The following is a 24,908-nucleotide window of genomic DNA, read 5'->3' on the forward strand; positions in this document are numbered from 1 at the left end:
TCACTTCATACCTCCAAATGTTATCAAAATGAACACAAATGCAAAACAAACATTTTAAACAAAGGACACATCTGTATTTAATGCAAAGCTATTTTCAAAAATCCCAACCTTTCATAATCTACCGTAATCATAATAGCCTGAAACACAAGAATGCTTTCAGGCTCAGAAAAAAAAGGCTTCTAATTTTAAACATTTACGAGGACACTGAGAAGTGGCTTAGAACCATACTTTAAAACATGTTTTCAGGCTTTAAATGGCTGAAAGCTGAGACCCCTTTACCCATGTGGCCTGGACTACAGAAAGGGAGAGAAGCACAAAAATACGATGAAAAGAATGTACAAGAAAATTTCCATTTAAAAAAATGCAACCCACTCCCTTGTCCCAAACCTCTTTCCTCCCATCATCATTGCAACTCCCCCCTCTTTTACACAAAATGAAAAGGGAGTGACTCTTCTTGCCTGATAACCACCACCAAACAACTCATCTACATCACTGGCTCTGATGCACCACCATTTTTAACAAATACTTTTTGAAAATATTTTTGAAGGACAACTCATTGGTGCTGCTACTGAACAGAAGGGGCTGTGTCAGAGCTGCATTCGTTTCAGCTCATTTTAAACTATACCAAGGAATGGGTGATATTGCAAGAAAGGCGATTTAATGTCCGTTCTAAATAATGAACATGATCAAACTTTTTAAATGTGTTTTTTTTTCCCCCCCAACTCTTAAAACGCGTGCTTTATGCTGGGAATGAACTTCCCTTTGATATATTGTAACTATGTGAAGGAGGGATTGTTCTCACATTTCTGTTTCAGAGAAAACACCAAGCTGTTTGATTTTGAAAGTTAAAGGATTAAGATGGGGGAAAAAGCGCTTCTAAATGCAAACACACTCTACTAAGTTAAATATAGCCTCAGTCTGATATGAAACACTGACTTTAAAATTAGCTATTCCTTTCCAAATACACCATACATTCTCCTCCATCTACCCAGTGAAAATAAATATGAATATATTGTACGCATTAAAAGATGGGTGTGCCATACCCAAGAGTAAGAACAAGTAGTATTTTTTAAGTAGTTCAGCATACAAAAGTAATATACGAAAGCAAAGAAACAACCAGAAATATGTATTTATAGCAACAGATAGTAGGAAGGAAGTTTTGAAAATCCACAGGGATTCTTCCACCTTACCAGGCACCTGTACAGTTCTATGAGCATTTTCCTTTTGTCTTTTATTTTTCTTGGCTCCAGTCTTACAGTTCAACTCCAGGGCAAAGCACCATACAACAAGAAATCATATTCAAAACTATTGGCTCATCAAAATTGCCTTTACTGTTTAAAACCAAAACAAATACACAAAATATTGCAACATCTTCTGGAATCCCACTCAGAAAAACCAACATTTTTAGATCTCTTCCCACGTTCTCATCACCACGATTTTTGCAAAACAGTGAGAAGCCACCCAGGACATTTTAGGAATGACTCCTTCATCATTGCAATCCCTCAATTACAGTTTGACCACAAGAAGAAAAGGATAGAGTAGTACTGCAGAGACAGTATTGGTGTATTTTTCAGTTTGCTCTCTGATGTGCTCTGACTTAGTGATATAGTGACTTCTTACGCTGCCTCCATTATTGCTCCCAAAATAGTCCAGAGGTACATAAGGCTTTCAGTAACAGCAGTTTAAACACCAATTTCAAACTAGATGCAATGGTTCAATGACCTTTTCATCAAAACTGAGCTCCAGAACTCCATCTCCTTACAGCCTGGACTGACTTGCCCCCTTGGAGATATGCTAAAATGGTCACTTACCGTGCCTGCTCTGTAGCAGGGGACACAGGCATGACCATTCCTGCATTGCAGGCTGCTACATAGAAGTGAAGGAACAATTCCCCGTTAAAGCCACAGACTGGGTCAACTGCAGAGGTACAAAAGCTATATAACCAAGAGTGTTAAAGGCAGAGTGGTAACGGTGTTGGCAGCAGTAGTGCTGCTGTCACAGGAGGTGCAAGGAATATGCTAAAAGTTCACTGTGAAACATGCAGTCTATTGCAGAATGTCAAACTTCCTAGGAGTAACCAACTCAGATCACTATTTTAAAACAAACTTCTTTTTTTTTCATAAAGCAGTCAAGCTTCAAGCGTTCCATCTTCGAGGGTGGCAACTAACTCGTCTTCAACCCAAAGAGCTACAGGCAAAAAAATACATGTAGATTTTTCACTTTAAAAATCCAAAGACCCTTGCTGTTACCAGGACAGAATATAACACCTAAAAGACCTGACAATAACAAACCTGCAAGCAATGAACACGGTTGAAGACACTGAAATCAAGAAATTGATTATTATCTATAATCTTAAATTATAGATTACAAAGCTCCTGAGTGCCGGCTGCATGTATGCACATTCAAATGATTCAGAGAACTGCATGGAAATATATATTTACCATAAAACCTAGAAGCACAGTTGGGACTGAAATTACACTTCCAGTCTGGTTTGTCATTTCATTCAAGATTGAGATCACTTCATACAAACTGATTTATTTCTGTGTATACAGTATAATTTGAGAATCTTTTTCCTTGATGTTAACGATTAGTATTGAGTATTTGCTGCTGGTAAGTTCCTTAAGCATGAATTTTAAGTACAGTGTTTCAGAATCAGCTTGCATGTACCCATCTGGAATGAGAGTGGATAAATGCATTTTCTATTTAACAAAATAAAAGTTATCATAACAAAAAAACCCCCAACAAACCCACCAAACAAACCTCCAAAGTAACACATCTCTTGAGTTAGTTCAGCAACACAGCAAAAAACCATAAACAATTTGGTAAGGCAGTTAAATGTTTTTCATAGCATTGTAGAATTGAGCTTCAATATTCACCATTATTAGAAAGTTCAATAATTCCTTGTTTTGATAACAAACTAAAAATTGTCCATAAAGTGGAAGGGTCTTCACAGTTATGACGACTCTGCCAATGATTACAAAGATCCTCCTTTCTTCCAAATAACTGTTTGCATAAAATGCAGTTATAGCCCGCTTTAGACCAAATTTCTATTTTTTTGTTTGGTGTACCAAAACCTACATTTTGCATCTCCTTGGCTACTTCACCGCTTCCTGACTGAGTCAGTCCACTTTTAGATAACATATCGACACTATTTTGATGGTGAAAGTATATCTGTCTTTTCAGTTTTGGAAAAGTATAAAACTCCTCTTCATAGGCACTGCATTTTGCTAAATGTCTTCTCTCATTGCGCTGTTTCCAGAAGTGGGTTGCATGTTTGATCAGCTCCCCCTTAGCTCCTCTATTTCCTTGCAAAACCCCTTCCTTTACTCTTCCCTGGATCTCTTCTCCATGAGAGCACAATAAGTGAAACTTCATTTCACCAAAAGACTGTGCAATAAACTGGCATCGACCACATTTGATCTGTAATTTCACTTCTCCTGGGTTATGGAATAGGTCCTCAAAATTGCACTTACTTCCCCTGTTAAAAAAAGGAAATACGAACTATTTCAGTATTAGCCACGCACAGAACAGAGATGGCAATTTCTGTCCTTATAAGTTCCAAGAAGAGATGACATTCATGAAACGTTCTTTTAATTAAAAACAGGCACTGTTGCTACAGTATCTAATTTATTTGGAACAAAACCAAAAGAGAAATAAAATAACAATAAGGCTGATTAGGAAACAACTAAAACCAAATGTTATTCAATGCTGTGGAGTTTAAGAATTGCCTCCAAAATTAGCCATGGTAGAAATAATCTTTTAACAACACTAACCTTTTAATAAAAGGTTAGTAACATTTTTTTTAAGTACCTGATTTAGTGAGGTCAATCCAAATAATACTAGCTCTGTGTCAATAAAGTGAAAATGCATATTAGGTGTAGCGTACTACTAAGGGAAACCAACTTGTTTACACTGAGTGATCTAAGGTCAATTTAAGGCAAAACCACATGTCCCACCTCCCACTCCAAGATGAAAACAATGAAACTTCAAAGTTTCTTTTTTTTCCCTAGAAGTTTGTAACAGTTTCAGAAAGCTTAAATACCTAATTTACAATTGGACAGCCGCTCTCACTGATTTAGCACAGCTCTGCAGTATAAAGGAAACAGATAGACACAGAACTAGCAAGTCCCTGGTTTCAGTTAAGCTAATCAAAAGAAGACCTCCACAGAAACCTTCTCACAATGTCTACGAAAAGGACCACGTAATACTGTGTATTTATACGCATCAGACATATCACCCAACAAAATAGATAAATTAAGTGATTCATTGTACAAAGGCTAGTAAGGCTGAAAGAAAAGTGCTGGTGTTTCTTAGGTTACTTTAAAAATTTCTGATGCCCCAGAGGGCAGAGCTATGCAAAGCAAAATGTGTAAAGTTGAACTGTAGTGTCGCAGTGAGGTGTCAAGTTAAAGCCCTGAGGCTATTAAAGCGTACTTCAATGTAAGTAAATGAAGAGTGGAACAAACAAAAAAGCCAACATTTACACTGTGTCAAGAAATTTCACCTCAGAATCATAATGCAGAGATAAAAGAATGTTCTATCCATCTTAATATGGTAATTGTTAACTTTTCTACTTGGCTAAGCGATCGCAAGAGCAGCAGTAATCAACACACAAGACGGATTAGCTCACAGCACTCCAGAGAAGGAAATGGGATAATGATATTTAATAGGGTAAACAAGCTACAAGCTAATACTGAAGTATGAATTGCTCTGCACTTATTGCAGTTGGTTCACTCACCTTCTGGGGAAAACCCAAAATGGGTAGAACACAGAAGACAGCGCAGATTAACAGAAAAAGTGTTAGCTGTGAGAAATCAACTGATCAAAATAGCTCCACTGGCAGTATATTGGGTAATACCAGAATATATGCAAAATTACTTTGGATATTCAAGTGTCAGTAATAATTTATATTCAATAAATCAGCTAAGATATACTGGATGGTCTAACGGATTGACTAGATTCCTCAACAAAATATTTAAACCATTAGGAATCTCACTTCGGGGGAAACAAAAGATGAGGAAAAAGCAACAATTTTCATAATGGTGATGTTTATGAACTTCCACTGACAACCTGAAATCCCGTTTTCATTAGCATTTAATTAGTGTAAACACTCACCTCTCCGTTGCTTCTTCTGCTTCTTTTATATTCGTATCTCTCTTCTTTAAAGCATCTTGCAGCTGTTGCTCGCTAGTAGAGGGCTCTGTGCTGATAACAACCCTGTGCACTTCTCTTAGGTGACCGAAATACACTTTTGCATGGCCAAAAACCTTAGCGCAGAATTCACAACACACAAGTTTTTTGGGTTTGCCCTCGTTGTGATGAAGTTTCATATGCGTGCTCAGGCTTCCAGAATGAATATACGCTTTACGGCAAATTCGACAGCTGTAAGGCCGTTTGTTTGTATGCGTGTTCATATGGTCCTGAAGATGGTGTTTAAACTGGAAGATATGGTTACAAACATGACATTTATGCGACGGCTTAGGTACGGTTGAACACGCATTTCTACTTAAATCACTTGATTTAGCTGATGCAGCATCACTATGCTTATAACTTAGATATTTGTTGGGAAGCGAACTACTTAAAAGAGTATCTTGGCCTAAATGGTCAGGAGATGGTGTCTCTACTATTGCTGCAGAAGTCAGTGGTGCAAAAGCCTGCACAACTACCACTGGTTTTGGTCTAATACTACGGTATTTTTTTACTGCCTCTGCTTTTTTGTCTTCAGGTGGCTGAAGATCAACTTTTGCCCTCTCTCTTCCTTCTCTAAACTTATTAATGATGCATTTCCTTCGCTTGGTCTGAAAAGTCAATAAATCATCTGGAGCTCTTCTTTTCCTGCCTCTTCTTTTAAAGGCTGCAGCGTTCAATTTTTTAAGACTGTCGACATCCACTTTATTGGATGGAGAGAAGGTATTTTCTCGAATGGTTTGTTTGGGGACTTGCGTAAATGATACAGCTAATCGCTTATCAGATGCTTTAGTAGGAACATGAAAGGTTTTCGCCAAAGCTGGTATCTTTTCACATTCAGATTTTAGTGAAGGACCAGATACATCCGTAACATTAGTATGCAGCTTAGTTTTACAGAACACTGAATTTTTCATCCTTGAGTAAGGCAAAATAGGAAGTTTTCCTTTTGGTGCTGATGGAGTCATCTGTACTGTACTGCCAAAAACTGCTGGTGACAGGACAGCAACAGAATTTGCAGAATTTGTGGGTTTTTCCTTTAGTTTCTCAGACATTATGAATGACTTTCCTGTGGTTTCAGATGCTGTCTTTGCAGAGCGTAGACTTTGTTTCATGGAATTAATTGTACTTGCCGGCTTGGATAAAGAGTCTTTAACTACAGATAGTCCAGAAACATTACCGTTAGCAATTTCAGTTTTGTTCACTAAAGGAGATCCAGATTCCACACAATTGCTTTTATTTACTAATGTGGCAACTGTAATTTCAGCTGAGTCACGGTCCGTTAGCATCACTTGCTCAGTTGAATCTGAACTAGAATGAATTTCGGCACAGTCTTCAGTTAAGGTAGTCATGGGGGAAGTCTGTGATGAGATTGATGCTTTGTTAGGAATCTTGTTATGTGCACCCAAAACAGAGACTTGTGCCGTTTTTTTGTCATTCAGCAATTTATTTCTTACAGATTGGTACCTAGGGATAGGCAGCTTTGGGTTTTCAGAAGGGGCCATGTTTGACTGCTGGACTTGCTGCGTTAGGGCAGGAGCAACATATGGCAAGGCCAACAGAGAGAAAGTTCCCTCATGACCAGCAACCTGCATGACAGCATAGTTTTGAGTTGGTACCACCAGTGGTTTAGAACTTGCAGCTGAAATTGGTGTATTTTGCTCAGGCAAAGATGACTGAAGACAAGAAACCACTCCAGATGTTAAAATTTTTGGTACCATTTTTGGAGCAATGGTCCTAAACTGACTCTTCTTCTGAAAACTTCGTATTATATCCGAAGGGGATTTGTGTTTATCTGTAATAATAACAACATAACAAAGACGTAATATAATATATAGTATTTCTTTTTAAAAAATTACTGTATCAAAAATAAAACTGCTTACAAAGTATACTGTTACACACAAACTTATTAAAAATATTTAGGTATTTAAATGACCACTAAATTAAGTTTAGAATTGCAAAAGTTTCATGGACAAAACAAAAATACTCCCTGAAGCAACGTGCTTGAATATAGATATGGAAAAAAAACCACCCCTCTTGATCTAATCTTAAATGGATGTTTCATTCTAGGTTGGAAACTACATGGCATTTCAGAACAAATGCACTTATAAGCCTCTTTTGCCCTGGAAAAGCTGCACTAACATGCTGGCAATATTCAGCTGGAAGAACTAACAGGGACACGATTTAAACTCCGTGATGCAGAACTTTTCTGAGCACCTGCTCTGATCATATCTCTCAACCACAGTCATGCTATCTTTCAGGGTTTCTGTAACATTTAGAATTTGTAGGTTTTATGAGATACAGACCAAAGCCTACCTGATGAAGTCTTTAAAAAATTACTGCTATAAAACATGCAAATAATGTGTAATAAAATCAAAGAGGACTTGAGAGAAGATGTAGCATTGTTAAATACCCAATCACACACATTGTTTCTGTGCCTGTAATGCACAATAGAACTACTGTAGTAAGTTATTAAAATATTTTCTTGAAAGATGCAATTTATCAAGGTTGTATCACAGTTCCTTCCTGTTTCTACTTGTGTTGGTAAATGTCACAAACATTTTTAGTAAAGAAGAATGTGAGGATAATGAAGTAAAACAAATAAAATGAAAAAGGTAAAATGTGCAAGATATAATCTGCATTAAGCAGCAGATACATGTTGACCTTTCAGACACTCCATAAAAAAGGAGTTGATATATAGTTAATTGTACCACTAGCATTTCAAATAACAGCCTCATTACCCACTCCCACATTCAACTACCGATGCTTCCAGTTCTCAAAAACTGGGATAGGTTTCCTGAAAAAAAAAAAAAAAATTCCCAACAATCTCAACCACTGAAAATTCAACTACAAAGATCCCAAGCAGAAAGGCAATTTGTGAAGGCAACAATGTAAGAAAAATTCCTTTCAAGAGAGGAATCACATTTGAATAGAATATGTAAAAGTAAATGCTGGGACCTTGAAATATTGCAGTAAGGTAATTCCATAGGGAAGTTGCCATTCCTTACCATTTTAAAGCCTTTATAACAAATGCATTTATATGTGGTTATGGACTTAAAGAGGTAACTGTGAATTACTACCAACACTGGAAACTCCAGCAAGTTTATCTTGATCCTGGATGTTCTTCTCAGACATCACACACTTTGCAACATGCACTGTAAGCTGCAGAGCTATCATATTTCATGACCAGAACTCCTGGGCAGATACACATGCATACTCATGGTATGCACATATGCAGTAAATCCACTGCCTTCAGGACACGCTAGATTCACTGAGCAATCACATATAAACTGTACAGTTCACACACAGTAGGTCTGATGCTTCTCAAAACTCTTTGACCTATAGCAGGTTCATAAAGTAGTAATTATGTAGGGCATAAACCTTTGATCCTTTTATTGCCATCTACAGCATCAAGCCCCAAGTCTGTTATGCACCTTCTTGATCCTCCAATTAAGTGAAACTACTGGGCACCACCATAACTTTCTTTCTGCTCAATGTCTGTAGAGGGGTCCAGAATGTCTAGATATTCTGTGCAGATTGGACTACTGTACATATGGAAATCCTGCACAAATATAAAGAGATCCCTATACACAGGGTAAGTCCAGGCCTACAGAGTTTGTGCAACCTGGAAAAAGCAGAAACATGGTAAGTTTAAAATTCTGTTTCCCTACAGCCCTTTTTATTCTCCAAAAGCTAGGAGCATGTACTATTTCCCACTAAGAACTTCCATTTTTGCCAATCTACAATCACTAAATACATAGAGACCTTGATCTTTTCAACTGCTAAGATCGCTAATACTCAGATTATTTTTTGTTTCCTGCAGGGTATCTTCTTGTTGCTGCTTTTGAGGAAACACTTTTAAGAGCTTCTGAGAACTACAATGAAATGATGTGAAGTATTGTAATCATTAACCAAACTAGCCCTGAACTTCAGTGCTAGTTACAGGTCAAATTGTGCAGCTTAAATACAATAGATGACAGAACAAGTATATTTTTCTTTTAGGGGACAGAGTCTGCTCTTATTTTTCAGATTATGCTTGCCATATACTGACATTAAAGACTTTTTCCACATCAGCAGTTATTCAGCTTGCCACAATATTCAACACGAAGTAATTTCCATTCTCTCTCACATTTGGCTTGTACCTCTCCCTTTTTATTTCAGAATCTCATTCATTGATTTGCATAAACTTTTTAGGAAAGCCAGCACTTCAGCAGACTGCTACCTGTGCTACTTTACACTCCAAGTTATAAGGCACCTGCTCTCCAACCAACAGTAGCAAATAACATGAGTTCAGGAAAAGACGGAAGTTTTGCTGTGGACATGCCACCTCTACAGAAGTGCAGAAAAGGCAGCCAAAGCACCACAAAAGAAAGGTTAATTTGAGGTTAGGAGGAAAGATTTGTAGAAATAATGCATGACACTAGCTTTGAAAATACGCATATGGTTCTCAAATACATTGACTTGCCTATTGCAAAATTAGGCAGCAAAATCACATTTCTTTAAAGAAAGTCTCTCCACGTATTTTCTCAGCATTCCACAAGAAAGTATCATTCTAGAAGCCAAGACCTTCATGAATATCAACCACAAAATGCTCTTTGAAACAAGGTCCATTTAGATCAATATTCTTCTTATGCAGTTAACACAATACTAAGCATTGACGTAAGTGTTTGAGAAGGGATTTTTATACAAATGCTTTTTCCAACTAGCATAATTTTATCATAAATACGTCTTCCAGGCAAGCTATGTTTGGTATCAGCCTTCAGTACAACTTTTTTTTTTCTTTTTTTTTTCCAAGTTTACATTAGACAGTTTAGTGCAGAAATATTAATTGCAGTGCCTCTGGTAAGCAAAGGATACTCAACTCTGTATTTCCCTCTCATCCAACACAGCTGCTGTAGTTAAGCAGCTTAGCCAGTGTCTAAATATAGAGGTGGGCTAGATGCAGACTAGCTGTCTGATGATCCTTCAGACTCGGTTAAGATTTTGCTTGTGGACTGGGAAAGCTAATTGGAAGAACGGGTGGAAGACTATTTAGCATCTTGGATCAGGAAAAAGCAACCAGTCAATTCACAGACCGGAGGTCCTACTGACCCCACCCAGAGTGTGCAAGTATCATCAGTGACCAAAATTATTTTTTTCAATTTATACTTGGCGAAAAGTTTCAACAATTTCCTTTGCACACAGTGATCACTACAGTAATTCATGTCTTTGCCACCCTGACACTGAAGGACTTGAATATGCTCTGGCTGTCTGGCTACCAGAAGGCCACTTGGAAACTTAATATGCATCTTTCAGGGACATTCCACTTCTATTCCACACCTGCTTCCAAATTATTTCTGTCTGATTCAAAGGACTCATTTTGACTTCCCAGTTGTGACCTGAGGAAAAGCCTTCATGCCTACGCAAACCCATGAAGTCTTGCAGTTAAATTCCCTAAAGGGGAATTTTCAGTTAAGGGAGGCTCTGCAATGGCATTTTTGAGGACAGCCCTTGGTTTTAGACAACATTCTTTCTACAAGTCAGTCTATAGGTCCTTCACTGGAAGGCAACAATTTTTATACTTTCTCCAAAATTTTCATTAAGAATAAAGGAAATGAATGAAAACATTAAATCTAATATCTGAATGTCGTGAAGCTCATTTTTAACTGCTGTGTTCTCAGTCTTTCAAATAGGCATGGAGTTGGGGCAACAGGCAGACACTTTTAAATAATTAAGCACAAGGTTAAATCAAATGCAATTCAATCCATTTACTTTAAAAGTCTCTGTTGAAAGATTAATGGTTACCATGCTAGTACCTGCAAGTATCAAATCACTCAAACTTGCAGGATGTCATAAGCTTTCACCCCTTCTAAATAACCTTAAAATTGTATAGGACTGGACAGTAATACACCAATAAAAAAATCAATGATGCATCAAAGTCTCTGATACAGCCATGCTGGGAAGAGTCCTCTGGAGGAAAGAAAGTCTTCCACGGGGCTGCTGTTCATTCATGGTTCCCCTTCCTTCCTAAGTCATTCAAGTCTGGTCTACTCCAGTCTGTTCTGCCTTCTTTTTGTACCTCCTTCAGTTTGTTCTCTATGTAAAGCATGTAACATTGGTGAACTCAGACACTGTAGAAAGCATCAGAAGAAACTTAATTTTCCCCACTAATCTGGTCTATTTTGAACATTAAAATAAACCACCAAAATGCCAGAAACCACTGTGTAATAGTGTTAACCTTTTAAATAATCCTTGTAGGACCACCTCACTCGTGTAGGTATGTATTTAATTTGTGTATGACTGGACAAGTGACAGAAAATAACACAAAAAAAGGATCATCTTGTTTTGAAGGGAAAGGCAGAACACAGATGAAAAAGACTCATGAAATACTTTATTAAATGCACATTTACGTTGCTGAGTCTTTTGCTGACTTTGAAAGGAAGAATAACTGTTCTATAGGAAAGAAAAAAATGCACAACTTTCTAACAGACAATACTAGATTTATTTCTGTCAATGATAGTTAATCATTCATTTTGCCAAATCTCCATACACACTAAATACCTGTGGATACTGTCTTTCCAGCACAAATTTCTTGGTTTTGCTGACCCAGCATACTTTGTTGGACACAATGTTTCTCTGCAGGATTAGCATGCAAAAAAACACCACCTGCAAAAGTGCTTCAGTCAGTTATAAATAGATCCCAGGACAAAAAAACCCCAAACAACCCCCAAACCCAACAAAACCCAGAAAAAGACAACATAAAATGACAATATAAAACATTAACTTCCAGTTAATGCATTAAGAAAGCTACTGCTTCTTGCTCTTTGCTATTTTTCTCTCCTCAAAAGATGTTTTAAAATCTAATATATTACACACCAAATGCAAGGTGATAGCTTAATAATTGAGTAAAGCTGGTTAACGTGGTAAACAGATGGGATGCTTTAGCTTCAGTGTCATGGCAAACAGTCAACAACCAAAACAAAAAGCTCAGAAAAATGAAGGTTCAGTAGCTCTAGTGAGGCTTTTAAATACGGGGGCTAAATTCTATGCTGATTTACACTTTCCCTAATCTCACGTAAATCAATGGAACTGCAGATATTCTAGAAAATAAGAATTTGGCCTTCTATGTTCAAAACTAGTTTTGCCACACACCTATACAAAGTAAGGTTGGTAAAGCAGCCTACAAATCAGGAGTCCCCAACTCTATACATTATAACAATTAATTTGCAGTTGTTTCTATCTTTGCCTAATAATAACAGTGTCATTCCACTGTTTGGGTGGAATGTTCTGTTCTGGGTATTTGCCTCAGATAATTTTCTAAAATTAGTTTCAACAGAAAATGCCAGCCATCCCCAGGTACGTCTGCATTTAAAAAAAAAATAATCATCTAGTAACACATCTGTGCATTAGACGAAGACCTTGATATTTGACACAGCAATGTCTCCTTTGTCTGTGAAAAGCTGCCCGAATTTGGCAAAGTTGTAAGCTCTTGGCATGTGTTCAACAGATCCTTTAAGCAGCTAAGTTTTCCAATGATTACATTCTATTGAACGTGCTCCTGCTTCAGGCTGGGCTGGATTTTTCCTAAAACTATAGCTTTAGGTCCAAACACCCAAGTTGGAACAAGGAGATGGCCTCTCCTTATCTCTTAACTGCTGAGCTGACAGTGTGGAAAAGAAACTAGGATATATACAGGGCAAGCAGGAAAAGGACAAGAGAACTAGGAATGAGACTTAGAAAGTGTCTAGGCCAAAGAGTCAGAGTGGGATACGGGAATTAAACGCAGACTTAAGATAGGTAATGAACATTACTATTACATGTGATTTGGAAAGGAGAAGCATTTAAGCCACAGGGATAACCTCGTATCTTGCATATTCTTACCTTTTTAGTACCTGATTTTTTAAAAAGTAATATAATTATGTCTACATAAGAGTCCTTTCGTGCAATTTAAAATAGATTAGAAAAAGAAACAATATAATGAAGTATTCTAATGCAAGATTGGAAAATTACAGTTTATCATTCACACAAACACTAAGATACAGAATGTACAAATACACTTAGAAAACGTGTTCTGGTATACCACAGGAGGAACGTGATCAAAATAGTTTGTTGAAATTCTAAAAGGGAATATTACACCTCTTTAAAGCTATATACAATTAATTGTGACTTGAGCATTAATGTGATTTGCTAGTAGAGCACTAAGCATTTTATCATTTAGAAAGGTCGTCTTTGCTCTAAAGTCTGTGCAAGTTTATTATCTTAAGAGATTAGGATTATAGTGCCTTTCAAGAAATTCTGTAAGCAGTGGGATACTTCCTGGATTCCTTAAACAGTCTCCAAAAGACTCTTCTTAGCAGAAGACAGCATTACAACAACAAAGTTACACAACAGAAATGTTTTTTTGACATTAACTGGACTCCATTAAAGCAGACGTTCAACCTTAAAATTTCTAGCAACATTTTTCAGTGTGGGAATAAGTTAAAATTATTTTTGGCATAAACAGTCATTTTGGAGAGATAACTCATACAGTAATCCAAGATCATGGGTACATAGTTCATATTCAGGGAAGTTCTTCAGTTTCCTATCTAATTCAGTCTTTTTTCCCCTGAAACATCCTTATTGCACTATCAACCATATATTGATATATGCCAAAGTTTATACAGATCTACTTTTCAGAAAATTAGTATCTAACATAACTTATGCAAAAAAAAAAAAAGATGGATAAAAAATATTAATAATCTCTACTGTTAGGTAACTCCACTTTCTCAATTTCCAGAATTGCTTTCTTCTGTTTTTTGAAATTATACATAGGAGTTGCTTCATTATCATGCTGTCACCTATCTGGACTTCTGTAAGGCCTTTGACATGGTCCCCCACAACATCCTTCTCTCTAAACTGGACAGGTATGGATTTGATGGGTGGACTGTCCGGTGCATGAGGAATTGGTTAGGTGGTCACATCCAGAGGGTAGTGGTCAATGGCTCAATGTCCAGATGGAGGTCAGTGACGAGTGGTGTCCTGCAGGGGTCCATACTGGGACCGGTACTGTTTAATATCTTCATCGATGACATAGACAGTGGGATTGAGTGCACCCTCAGCAACTTTGCAGACGACACCAAACTGAGTGGTGCGGCTGACACGCCAGAGGGACGGGATGCCATCCAGAGGGACCTGGACAAGCTTGAGAAGTGAGCCCATGTGAACCTCATGTGGTTCAACAAGGCCATGTGCAAGGTACCCCCAGTATCAATACAGGCTGGGGGATGAAGGGATTGAGAGCAGCCCTGCCGAGAAGGACTTGGCGGTACGGGTGGATGAAAAGCTGGACATGAGCCAGCAATGTGCACTCGCAGCCCAGAAGGCCAACTGTATCCTGGGCTGCATCAAAAGAAGTGTGGCCAGCAGGTGGAGGGAGGTGATTCTGCCCCTCTTCTCCACTCTGGTGAGACCCCACCTGGGGTAGTGCGTCCAGCTCTGGAGTCCTCAGCACAGGAAAGACACGGACCTGTTGGAGCGGGTCCAGAGGAGGGCCACAAAAATGATCAGAGGGATGGAACACCTCCCCTATGAGGAAAGGCTAAGAGAGTTGGGGTTGTTCAGCCTAGAGAAGAGAAGGCTTCGGGGAGACCTTATTGCAGCCCTTCAGTACTTAAAGGGGGCTTATAAAAAAGATGGTGGCAAACTTTTTAGCAGGGCCTGTTGTGATAGGACAAGGGGGAATGGCTTTAAACTAAGAGGGTAGATTTAGACTAGATATAAGGAAGAAATTTTTTATGATGAGGGTGGTGAAACACCAGAACAGGTTGCCCAGAGAGGTGGTAGATGCCCCATCCCTGAAGTGTTCAAGGTCAGGCTGGACGGGGCTCTGAGCAACCTGATCTAATTGAAGATGTCCCTGCTCAACTGCAGGAGGGTTGGACTAGATGACCTTTAAAGGTCCCTTCCAACACAAACCATTCTATGATTCCATTTAAGGTTTCTTTCTGCAATTAAGGCTTCTTTCTGCCAATACAATCTCGCCAGCATCTTGGCTCTAGTATCTCTGTCTTCAGAGAAAAGTGTAACATAAAACAATACCCATGCAAAAGCAGATCTGTTAAACAAAAGTTAACACTTTTGTTAACTAGAAATCAATGCATCTAGATTCTATATTATCAGCATTAGCAACAATAATAATCTAAGACATCATTTTGAATTTCTCATAGATTTAGATTTCACGTATCTCTGTATTGTCCCAACAGAAGTAACTTCTAAAATATCTATGAAATCCTATTTCTGTAGGGAATAACAAGTGGCCAACAGCTTTGAGGTAACCCTTTTGAGCTGTAATATCAAATGTATTAGCCACATGTGGGAAAATCAATATTCAGAAACAACATTTTATACAAAATGTGGGCAATGCAAGGCTTAACACAACCTCCTATAAAAAAAAGCCATTTCTGTGCTACTGTATAAAGGAAGAAAGTCTTGGAAGTCTTCCCTAAAAGTTAGAACATATATACATAAGAGATTTTTAAACACTCTTTTGCAATGAATTTAAAATAAATTTATTAGCAGATCTGCATGTTCTCTTAACACCTCTCATGCAGTGTTTGTGAACTTTAAAAGCTTTCCATTTTTTTGAAGGCACAGTCTTTAAAGTTATAAGCTACTAATTTCATATTAAGGTTAACATAATTAATAGGTTTTAAGCAGATCAAAATATTTTCATATCAAGAAATGAAAAATGATGTAAAGAGAGCTAGACATAAAGCATCTGTAATTATTAATAACTTTTTCTACCTTTACAGCTGAAGAAATCACACACAGATTTTCCTCACTATGGCAATAAGAGAACTTGGAAATAAGGTTTACGCAGATAAATCTATGGGCTCAAGATGGTGCCTGGCCTCTGCAACCACACAAATGACTATTAAAGATGAAAACACTGGCTCTTCTCTGCTTAAGCATGGAACTTCTGTCTGAGAGAGACTGTTAGATACATCATAAAAGACAGCATGTTTCAGCTTCTATATGCCTCTACTAGTTTTAGCAGCCAACCACGTCAAACTTCAAGTGTGCATTATCTAGAAACCGTGCTGCTCTGACAGGACTTAGTTGAGTAGAAAGGAAATTATTTTGGTAGCATTGCAAATCCAGTGGTTTATCTTTGTTGGTTTTGCCTAGTCATTTTTTTCCACAGAGGATACCATCCCTGGAGATTTGCAAAGCAAGGCTTCAGTGACGCAGCCACTTGGGGGAACTAATTGTTCAGAAAATAGCTGAAGGGAGGTGATGCAAGCACTGACCATAAACTCATAACTCATAAACCTTCAATGGCATTGCGAATATGAATTAGGTACTTTGGAGGGTGGGGACAAACAGAAGATTCAAAAGAAAAGACTGTAACTGGATGTTTAAAAATTATTTTCTGGGAGAACTGCCAGTTGAAATTTCTTTCAGCGAGCTTCAAGAAAGATATGGACCTAAACAGTAATTCATTCACTGTAAAGTTGGTGTCAATGTGAAGTCCTTTTTAAAAGGACTATCAAGTTCACATCAACCTGGACAAAATCTTGATATGCCTAATGTAAGTGGTAATTAATAGACTTATTTTTTCCTTAAGTGCAGGAAACAATAATGACCAGGTCTGCTACAAAAACAAAGGCAGAATTCTTCAGAAACTATGCAGCACAAAAAGGTCAAGTAGAACCATTTTATGAATAAATCATGAAATATTTTCTGACTAGACTCTTGCTCCCCTTTCAAACAAGCTGAGAATAGAATCTATCTTTGTCTTACTGAGAGTTCAACCCTCCTTCCTTCTCTCCATGGGACAGAAAACACGTACGTCTGATTGCAGTAAGGGAATTATGCCTCTTACTTCCAAAATTTAATTTTTGCAAATACTGCTGTGCAAATAGAGAGCACAACAGAACAGTAAAATTGTTATTCCTTTTATAAAGTATCACTTTTTTTGTGATGACCAGAGCACCTCCTTCTGAACAGAGCCTGTATGCAAGAGGAAACAAACAATTAATTCACCACTTTGGCTCAATAGAGCAAGTATCTTTTACTTGAGGCATTAAAAGCATCTGTATGGTGACTTCTGTACTGCAAACCTCGGAAAGTGCTCCCTCATTAAGGATGAACAGAGGATCAGAAGTCTGTCAGACTTGGCCTATTTTGTGTCTTCCTATATGAACTGTACACAGGGTTTATCATTCCCCAAAGAAACGGCCAGAACACATTGCTAAACTTAGATGATAGTTGGAGAGTATTTTCTGAGGGATTTTGTAAATAGCTCATTTCTTTTGAAAATTACCTAAGTGATCTAACTTTTGAATGGGGAATCTCTACCCAGGATTTTTGTTTGCTCTGTCTGTCCCCCCTTTTCTTTCTTCATGACCCAAATTTCTTTAGAAAAAGACTCTACAGCTCTGGCTGAGATATACAAAACATTGCCACCTGTAGTCAATTCCACTAAGGATTAAAACAAAAATAAAGATTAGAGGATCTCCACAGTACTTCAAATAGATATGTATATTTTTTCAAAGACAGACACAGCCCTGAAAGCACAGGAAAACTAAAACATCTTCAGAAAGACTATGGCCCTGGCGATGGCCCTGGCTAGGAAGACATTAGTTTTCAGAACATATAAAATTATCACTTGCTGTTGAACCTGAACATAGCTAGGGCTTTCTGGCAGTAGGATGTAGCAAAAAATAATTTAAATTACAGTATCTGAATGCTTTTTCCCCCCTGTACATAATTACAATTATTTGCAATGCTTATTGACATTGCTAAGCTTGCCTATATTGGCCACTGTATGGTTTAAAGGTACCAACGGTTGTCACAAGAAGGTACTGGATGGGCTGTAAAGGAATTGATTGAAGACACTACTGATAAGTGATAATATATTAGCAAACACTTGTAATGGGTGCCAGCATACGAGGGAATGAAAACAGGAATGCAGTCAACAGGAATATAGGCCAAAGATGATACGCTTAACTTGCCGTGTGCTGAAATATCAGTACATTTCTAATTAAATTCACGTGTATCTGGCATGTGCCAGCAGACAAAGGAGTCCCTTGGTGCAGAGTCCAGCAGGGGGAGTCGGGCGCCCATCACTGCTGCCTCCGGCCACCGCCAGAGCCGGGCAAGCCTTGCTGTAGCCGGGAAGGCCACACCGGGGGACTTTCTGTTCCTTCTTCTAAGTGCCAGATGAGTTTGGATCTGTGACTCACGTCGACTACTCTACAGTAATTTTCAAACAACAGAAATGCTACACTACTTGTCTAATAATTTCGTAATGCTAAATACAGCTTCTATTAAAAAAATCCCCTAAGTCATGAAATCTTTTACAGCACCGCACACAACCTCTGAACAACTTCACGACGAGTTATGTTATTATTTCAAAATATTCTACCTTTGCAAACTTTTCAAGTCAATTCAATGTTTTGTATAAACTTGAGAACATCTTGAAGCAAAGCAGCTGAGCCTTCCTGTTGAAAGTAATTACTTCTATTAAACTATTTAGTATCTTCTATAACTGCAGTACAATTTTTGTGCAAGAGATTTTTAAATAAAAACCAAACCATTACTGATTTTGTGTTAATCTAGTTAATGTCCCAAATAACACATCCATGTTACTAAAAACATCAGGATTTACAACAGATGTTCTTCTTTTGGTAGACATCTGAAAACGAAGCACTGTTACAAACATATTTTCCCATCCTAAGCAATACCCTGAAATCTTTGTCAAACTTTCCTGCTTTCATCATTGCTCAGCTCATCACACAAACCATCTGCATAAATAAAGATGTAAGCATCTGCTTTACGGCAAATGGTCTCAGGGGCAGATGTTTTTATCCTTGCATTCATGTCACTGGCTTGGATACATTATTTGAACAGATGTACACAATCTGAAAGTGTCATGTCCCACAGTGAAATGTCTCCAACTGCTTTCTATCAAAGTACATAAATGCTATTTGCACCTGCATTTATGTTAATGATATAAAGGCAGCAGGGGTTCCAGCAAAGTGAGAGCTGATGCTAAGGAACACATTTACATGGCTAATTGAAGTTTGACATCTCCCAGCACCAAATGACCATACTAACATGGATACAAAATGTACTAAACTATACAATGACTTCGTAAAAAACTGTATGGTTTTTTAAAAAATTAAAATAAACATACCCAAGACAAAAAAGCATTAAATAAATTCCTAGATAAACCAGGACAACCTTGTATTTTGCACAATAATTGTATGATACACTATTTTTTCATGTTAGAGTCATTTAACAAAAACGTTTTATAAATCTGACAGTGCCAATCATCCAAAGGTATTTCAGTTCTCTAAGGCACACTGGTATTTTATGTCATTATGGAGCACTATAAAAAACCCAGCACTTGCTCAACAGCAAATATTAACACGAGTGTGAATGACAGAATATGATGCTTCAATGATAATTTCATAATTCCTAGGAAAAATTAAAATCTTAGAAGTTAAATATTTATCATTATTCAGAAAAGTGCATCTGTTTGAACATGGAGTTACAATTGCTTGTTATATAAATTATAATCACCTTTCTTATATTTTAAATTGAGAAAAATATAGACGCCCTGAAGGAGCCTGTATCAAATTACAGAACTTCTGCTATTACATGACAAATGGTAGCAGTGAAGGGTTTATGTTGTCAATCAAAGAACTTGCACTAACCATTACTTCCATACTCAACTGAAAAATAACAAGCACTTTCAAAGTATAGGAAGACTGACAAAAATGCTATACTGAAAGTAACTGATGGGTAGGTTCTACTTCCAATACCATCTATTTTCAAACCTCTTATTTGTAAGAAATGTACCAATGTTATAGTTGTACATAAATCATTATAAATTGCTAATAGCCTCAACATTTTCGAAGTGCCATAACACATTTAAGAAACAAAAGCGATGCTTGATATGAAGACAAAAAAGAGTGATAGTAAAAGGATACAAAAAAATACACTGAGACTAGTATAGTTGTAGAATATCATGATTTCACACTGATACAGCTCTTGATCAGGATGTGGTTATGATTCTAACATGAACCCTCACTTCCAAAGTTTACAAGACGGCTCTTATAATTCACTCTGGGTGTAAGCTGATAACAGGATACTGACTGGAATGGATTTTTGTTTAGGGAAAAAAAAACAGTCTTCAAAAAAATCTCAAAGCAAATTATTCATCTGTTTCAAGTTTATAAACAGCTCCACAGTCTATATTCTCCTCCTGTTATTCAGAAATGGCTTTAACATAAAGAGAACACGTTCAGTTTGACTACAACAGTGGTCAAATTCCTGTTATTTAACGGAAAAATTAAACTAAGGCTTTTAAGTATTAGAATTAAGTATTTCAGTCAAAAGCATACGGACATAGAGCACATTGCAGGGTGGATAGCTTTACACAACAGCAAGTACTGTCTCCCTTGAAAGAATAGTCCCATTAGACACAGAACTCATCAACTAAGATCAATTTGCATGACATCCTCCTGGAATAGCTTCCTCAGAATTATTACAGTATCATAAAAATACTCAGTCTTCACAAAACAGGTAAAGTATAAACTTACACGACAGTAAAAGCTCAAGGCTTCTAGTTAAGTAATATATAGTGCTTTTCTTAATTAACTTAAGTACCAACAATGGAAACTTAACTGACAACCTGCAATGGTTCTGAAAGGTCCATTAGAGCTTACGTCATGTCCATCAAACATTCACTTACATTTAAGAAGTATCATTAAAAATGACATTCGAGTTAAAAATCATATCTAAACATTAGCACTGTGACACAGATCAAAAGGTAAAGGAACGCAGGGGAGTTGGACTAGATGACCTTTAAAGGTCCCTTCCAACCCAAACTGTTCTGTGATTCTATGATTAAAGTTATGGCTGCACATTTAGAGGCTTGGGAATACACAGCTGCAGCACAAATACCCTTACTAATAATGGAGGGAAAAATTCAAGACGCTAACCCTACTGAAAACTAAATCAACAAAAGATGATTTCTGAAGAGACAAAACATAGAAGAAATATAGTTAAATACAAAAAATGTTAGTAAGGATAGGAATGGTGCAGAAAAGGCACTTAAAATCTAAAAATCTAAGTTTATATTTAGAAAATATTTATTTTCTTGTTTGTGCTAGTCTTGTAGCATAACTTGCAAATAGATTTGACCCCCAATTACATGGGGGTCAAATATGATAATGATTTTCAAATATATGAGGATAAAAAAATTGTAATAAACCCTGAACACTTAATTCTGCTGAATCAAACAAGAAGCAGATTTATATATTTCAAGTTTCAACTATAGGTGGTAACAGTAATTAGCAATGTCGTACAGAAGAAAATCTTAGCTACTGCGATTGTTTAAAGTGATAAATGCTGCAGTATAATGGCTTCTTTTTTTTTTAACCATATTAGGGTAGAATAGTATATACGAGTTACACAGTGATTTATTAATTATGATGATATTTCTTCCACATATTGAATCACAAGCATCTAATTGCTCAAAAAAAGTAGAAAAAGTATACTATACCTGCAGAAAGTGTTAAAGGATTCTGCATTATGCCCTTTAATAGTTACGACAACGTTCCTGGAAAGAAGAAATACAGATACTTAGAAGTTCTGATAATTTTTCATAAACTAAAAAAAAAAAAAGGACAACGGCAATAGTTTTCCAAAACTATATTTCAGAATGGATCCTAGTATGCCCATACCTCATGCAAAACACCACCAGAGTTTTAAACCAAGCGTTTCTCTGGTTCACACGTACCCTTATATGCACTCTCTATATTTCAACACTGGGTACAACTAACTTAGGCTTCTTGTAATTGAAAACACCCGTTAAAGCCAGAAAAGAGGACATGTCATGAATTCCAATGTGACAATGCATTCTGAAGAATCACAGACAGTGTAGGGTTAAGCAATCATTTTCCTTCAAACATCTGACTGCATGGATCCCATATAACTGACTGACAAGCAGAATCTTCCATGGATGCTACAATGAAGATATTAGCTTGCATTTGTGAAGCAAACATTACACTGTCACCTCTCCTGAATTTGACATTGGTACTTATTGCAAAATTTGATGGATAATGTTTAACATAAAATAGCATTACATCAAGTGGCCACCCAGTAACTTGAGAGTTGGCTGTTTCTTTCCAGTGCAGTGTATTGCGTAAGCTTTGGTCAAGTGTGATTCAACAGTCAAGTAAGAGAGACATAGTATAATGTAACAACAATATAAAATTGTGTTATTATCCAGTTAGATTTTCTTTGTCATAAAATGGTCTAGCTTTTGGAATGGCTGCATAATAGTTTGGTTCAGCTGAACACCACTAACATGTTAAAAGTCACACAGGGTATAAAACTCTTGTTCTCCTAATGCAGTTGGAGGTTTTGGGAAGGTAACAGACAAGTCCATTGATCGACACAGATGGAACTCCAACTACTTGGGGGTTTACTTGGATCTAGGCTTTCATACCAGCGCATATATGTAACATTTCCCATGAGCAGAGCCAGCTGTGTGGATGTGGAATTTGCTTACTTTCCTGGCCAATTTAACAGCCGGTAGAATCTTACATAAAGAACAGTCCAGACACGCACTCAAGAGCCTCCTTCTAAGCACATGAAGTACCAAAAGATTGGTTTTGGTTAAATACAAAAATAGTTAGGACAAATTCTGACGCAATTACCAAACACAAAAATGAGTCTTGAATATGTTTCTTTACTATCATGCAACTGACTCTCAAAAAGCAATGGAGAGGTTCCAGGAAGGAGACGGTCTGTAGGCAGAAGAGAGGTATAGAAGAGAGGTATAGAAGAGAGGTATAGAAGAGAGGTATAGAAGAGAGGTATAGAAGAGAGGTATAGAAGAGAGGTATAGAAGAGAGGTATAGAAGAGAGGTATAGAAGAGAGGTATAGAAGAGAGGTATAGAAGAGAGGTATAGAAGAGAGGTATAGAAGAGAGGTATAGAAGAGAGGTATAGAAGAGAGGTATAGAAGAGGCAAAACCAATTCCATTTCCAGGAAGTTCAATACCAAAGCATAAAAGAAAAGTGAGTGTGGCTGCTGTGAGGAGACCTCTCACACAGCAAACAGGTGAGGGTCTTTGGTACCTGTATCTTCTGTGCTTAGCCATATGTAATAAGAAGCTCTTGTACGTCAACCAGCACAGGCTGACATCGGCATAGGTTTCTCGATGCGTATCAGCAGATCCCAGGCTGCCTCAAAGAGCCTCTGTCCGTGGTACTTAAGCAGTCAACCTCTGATCTGTCAGACCCAGTACACAAATATATGTCGGCTCATCTAAATGTAGTTTCACATCGTGGTAACATATAGACAACTCTCTCTTAACCTACAAGAATGGCACAGACCACATTGATGGAATTTTGGAATGGTAAAACACTTATAGGAACCAGCGTGGACTTTCAACTTGTCAAACCACAGTGTACGACATCCTTCTTTAAGGCCATATTGCTCAACAAGATCTTTTTATAGAACCAAAGTCCGAAGTTTTTCTTCCACTTTAGGATTTCCAACACTTGAAAACATACTGAAGTAGTCACAGCAACACATATTCTTGTAAAAAACAATGTAAGAAATTATGTTCAAATGAAGGTTCTCAAAATTATTATTCTGAAGCCACATTTTAATAGGTTTTCATGGTCCCTCCCAGTTGCAGGGAGCATTAAATCATTTAAGAGGGTGTCCCACTCATGGTTACTAGTTCCTCTTAGAATTATAGCAAGCAAACCAGACGTCAGGATACAGATCAATAATTGTTAGAATACCATGTGGAAATACAAGCTCCACATCTGCTTCCAAGCATTCACAAACCCTAACGCTAGGACAGAAAATTGGACCATACAAATCCAAACATTTTGTACAGGCATCCGATTTGAATTCAACCCTAACTGCAGTAAGATAATGGTCTTGATCTAGAAAATCCAGTGCTTGTTTGACAGACTAGTACATTGATCAGCTACTGACAATAATTAAAAAAAAAAAGTAGTTTCTCAAATTAACTTTTCATCTTCCAGCCATTCATGAATAATTTTGTTATTGTTTTCATACCAAAGAACCTTTCACTGCCCTTTATTTTTGCAGATATTTAATCAAGTAACCTTCCTTATTGGAAAAACTGAACAGCTCAAGATTTTGAAGTCACAGCAAGATTCTTCTTATCATCTCTTCATATTTTTCTATCCATTGTTATATGTATGATTGTATTAAAGCATGTTTTCTTTGAATACAAACACAGTTTACAAAGCAAACCACATAACTTTGTGTGACTGTCCTGTCTGCATTTTACATTATTTTCAATTTATCAACAGTGATACTGTCTTTTTGATCACTGCCTAGTGCTAGCCTCCAAACCAGTCCCACCACAACTTTACTACAAGTATAATGATTCACGTTCCTTTCTCATTGACAGTTTCTGACATCTTTCAGCCAGGTTGTAACTTTTTTAACAGATATTTAATATCTACATACATTTGATGCATGTCCTAAACATTAACTGCAGTCTTATCAAAAAGTTCTGAAATTGTGAATCAATGCATAGTACAGAAGTTGAAGGATATAAAATCTATACACCTACCTATACCTGCCCTCAGTGGAAATTTTTTTTTTTCATCTGACTATAAATCTGCCTTGGCATGACTATTTCCCATAAAAAACATGTTGATGTTTAAAAAAGAGACAACCTTACAAATAAAATTAT

General features: G+C 37.2%; 1 protein-coding gene across 4 annotated transcripts in view; it reads right to left on the reverse strand.

The window, feature by feature from the left end:
- Positions 1 to 1,310: 1,310 nt before the first annotated feature.
- ZNF438 (zinc finger protein 438) overlaps positions 1,311 to 24,908 on the reverse strand; it is a 61,470-nt gene continuing 37,872 nt past the window's right edge. For 2 of the 4 annotated variants that reach the window (XM_076331812.1, XM_076331811.1), the window contains 4 exons: positions 21,719 to 21,775; positions 11,725 to 11,829; positions 5,116 to 6,979; positions 1,311 to 3,478 (listed from right to left, as the gene is read on the reverse strand). In XM_076331812.1, the coding sequence (XP_076187927.1) occupies positions 2,866 to 3,478; positions 5,116 to 6,979; positions 11,725 to 11,829; positions 21,719 to 21,746 (2,610 nt within the window). In that variant the 5' untranslated portion in view covers positions 21,747 to 21,775 and the 3' untranslated portion in view covers positions 1,311 to 2,865. The remainder of the gene's footprint in view (positions 3,479 to 5,115; positions 6,980 to 11,724; positions 11,830 to 21,718; positions 21,776 to 24,908) is intronic. The other 2 variants (XM_076331814.1, XM_076331813.1) reach the window with 1 other exon arrangement.

Source organism: Aptenodytes patagonicus, chromosome 2 (assembly GCF_965638725.1).
Source record: "Aptenodytes patagonicus chromosome 2, bAptPat1.pri.cur, whole genome shotgun sequence".
Classification (NCBI taxonomy): Eukaryota; Metazoa; Chordata; class Aves; order Sphenisciformes; family Spheniscidae; genus Aptenodytes; species Aptenodytes patagonicus.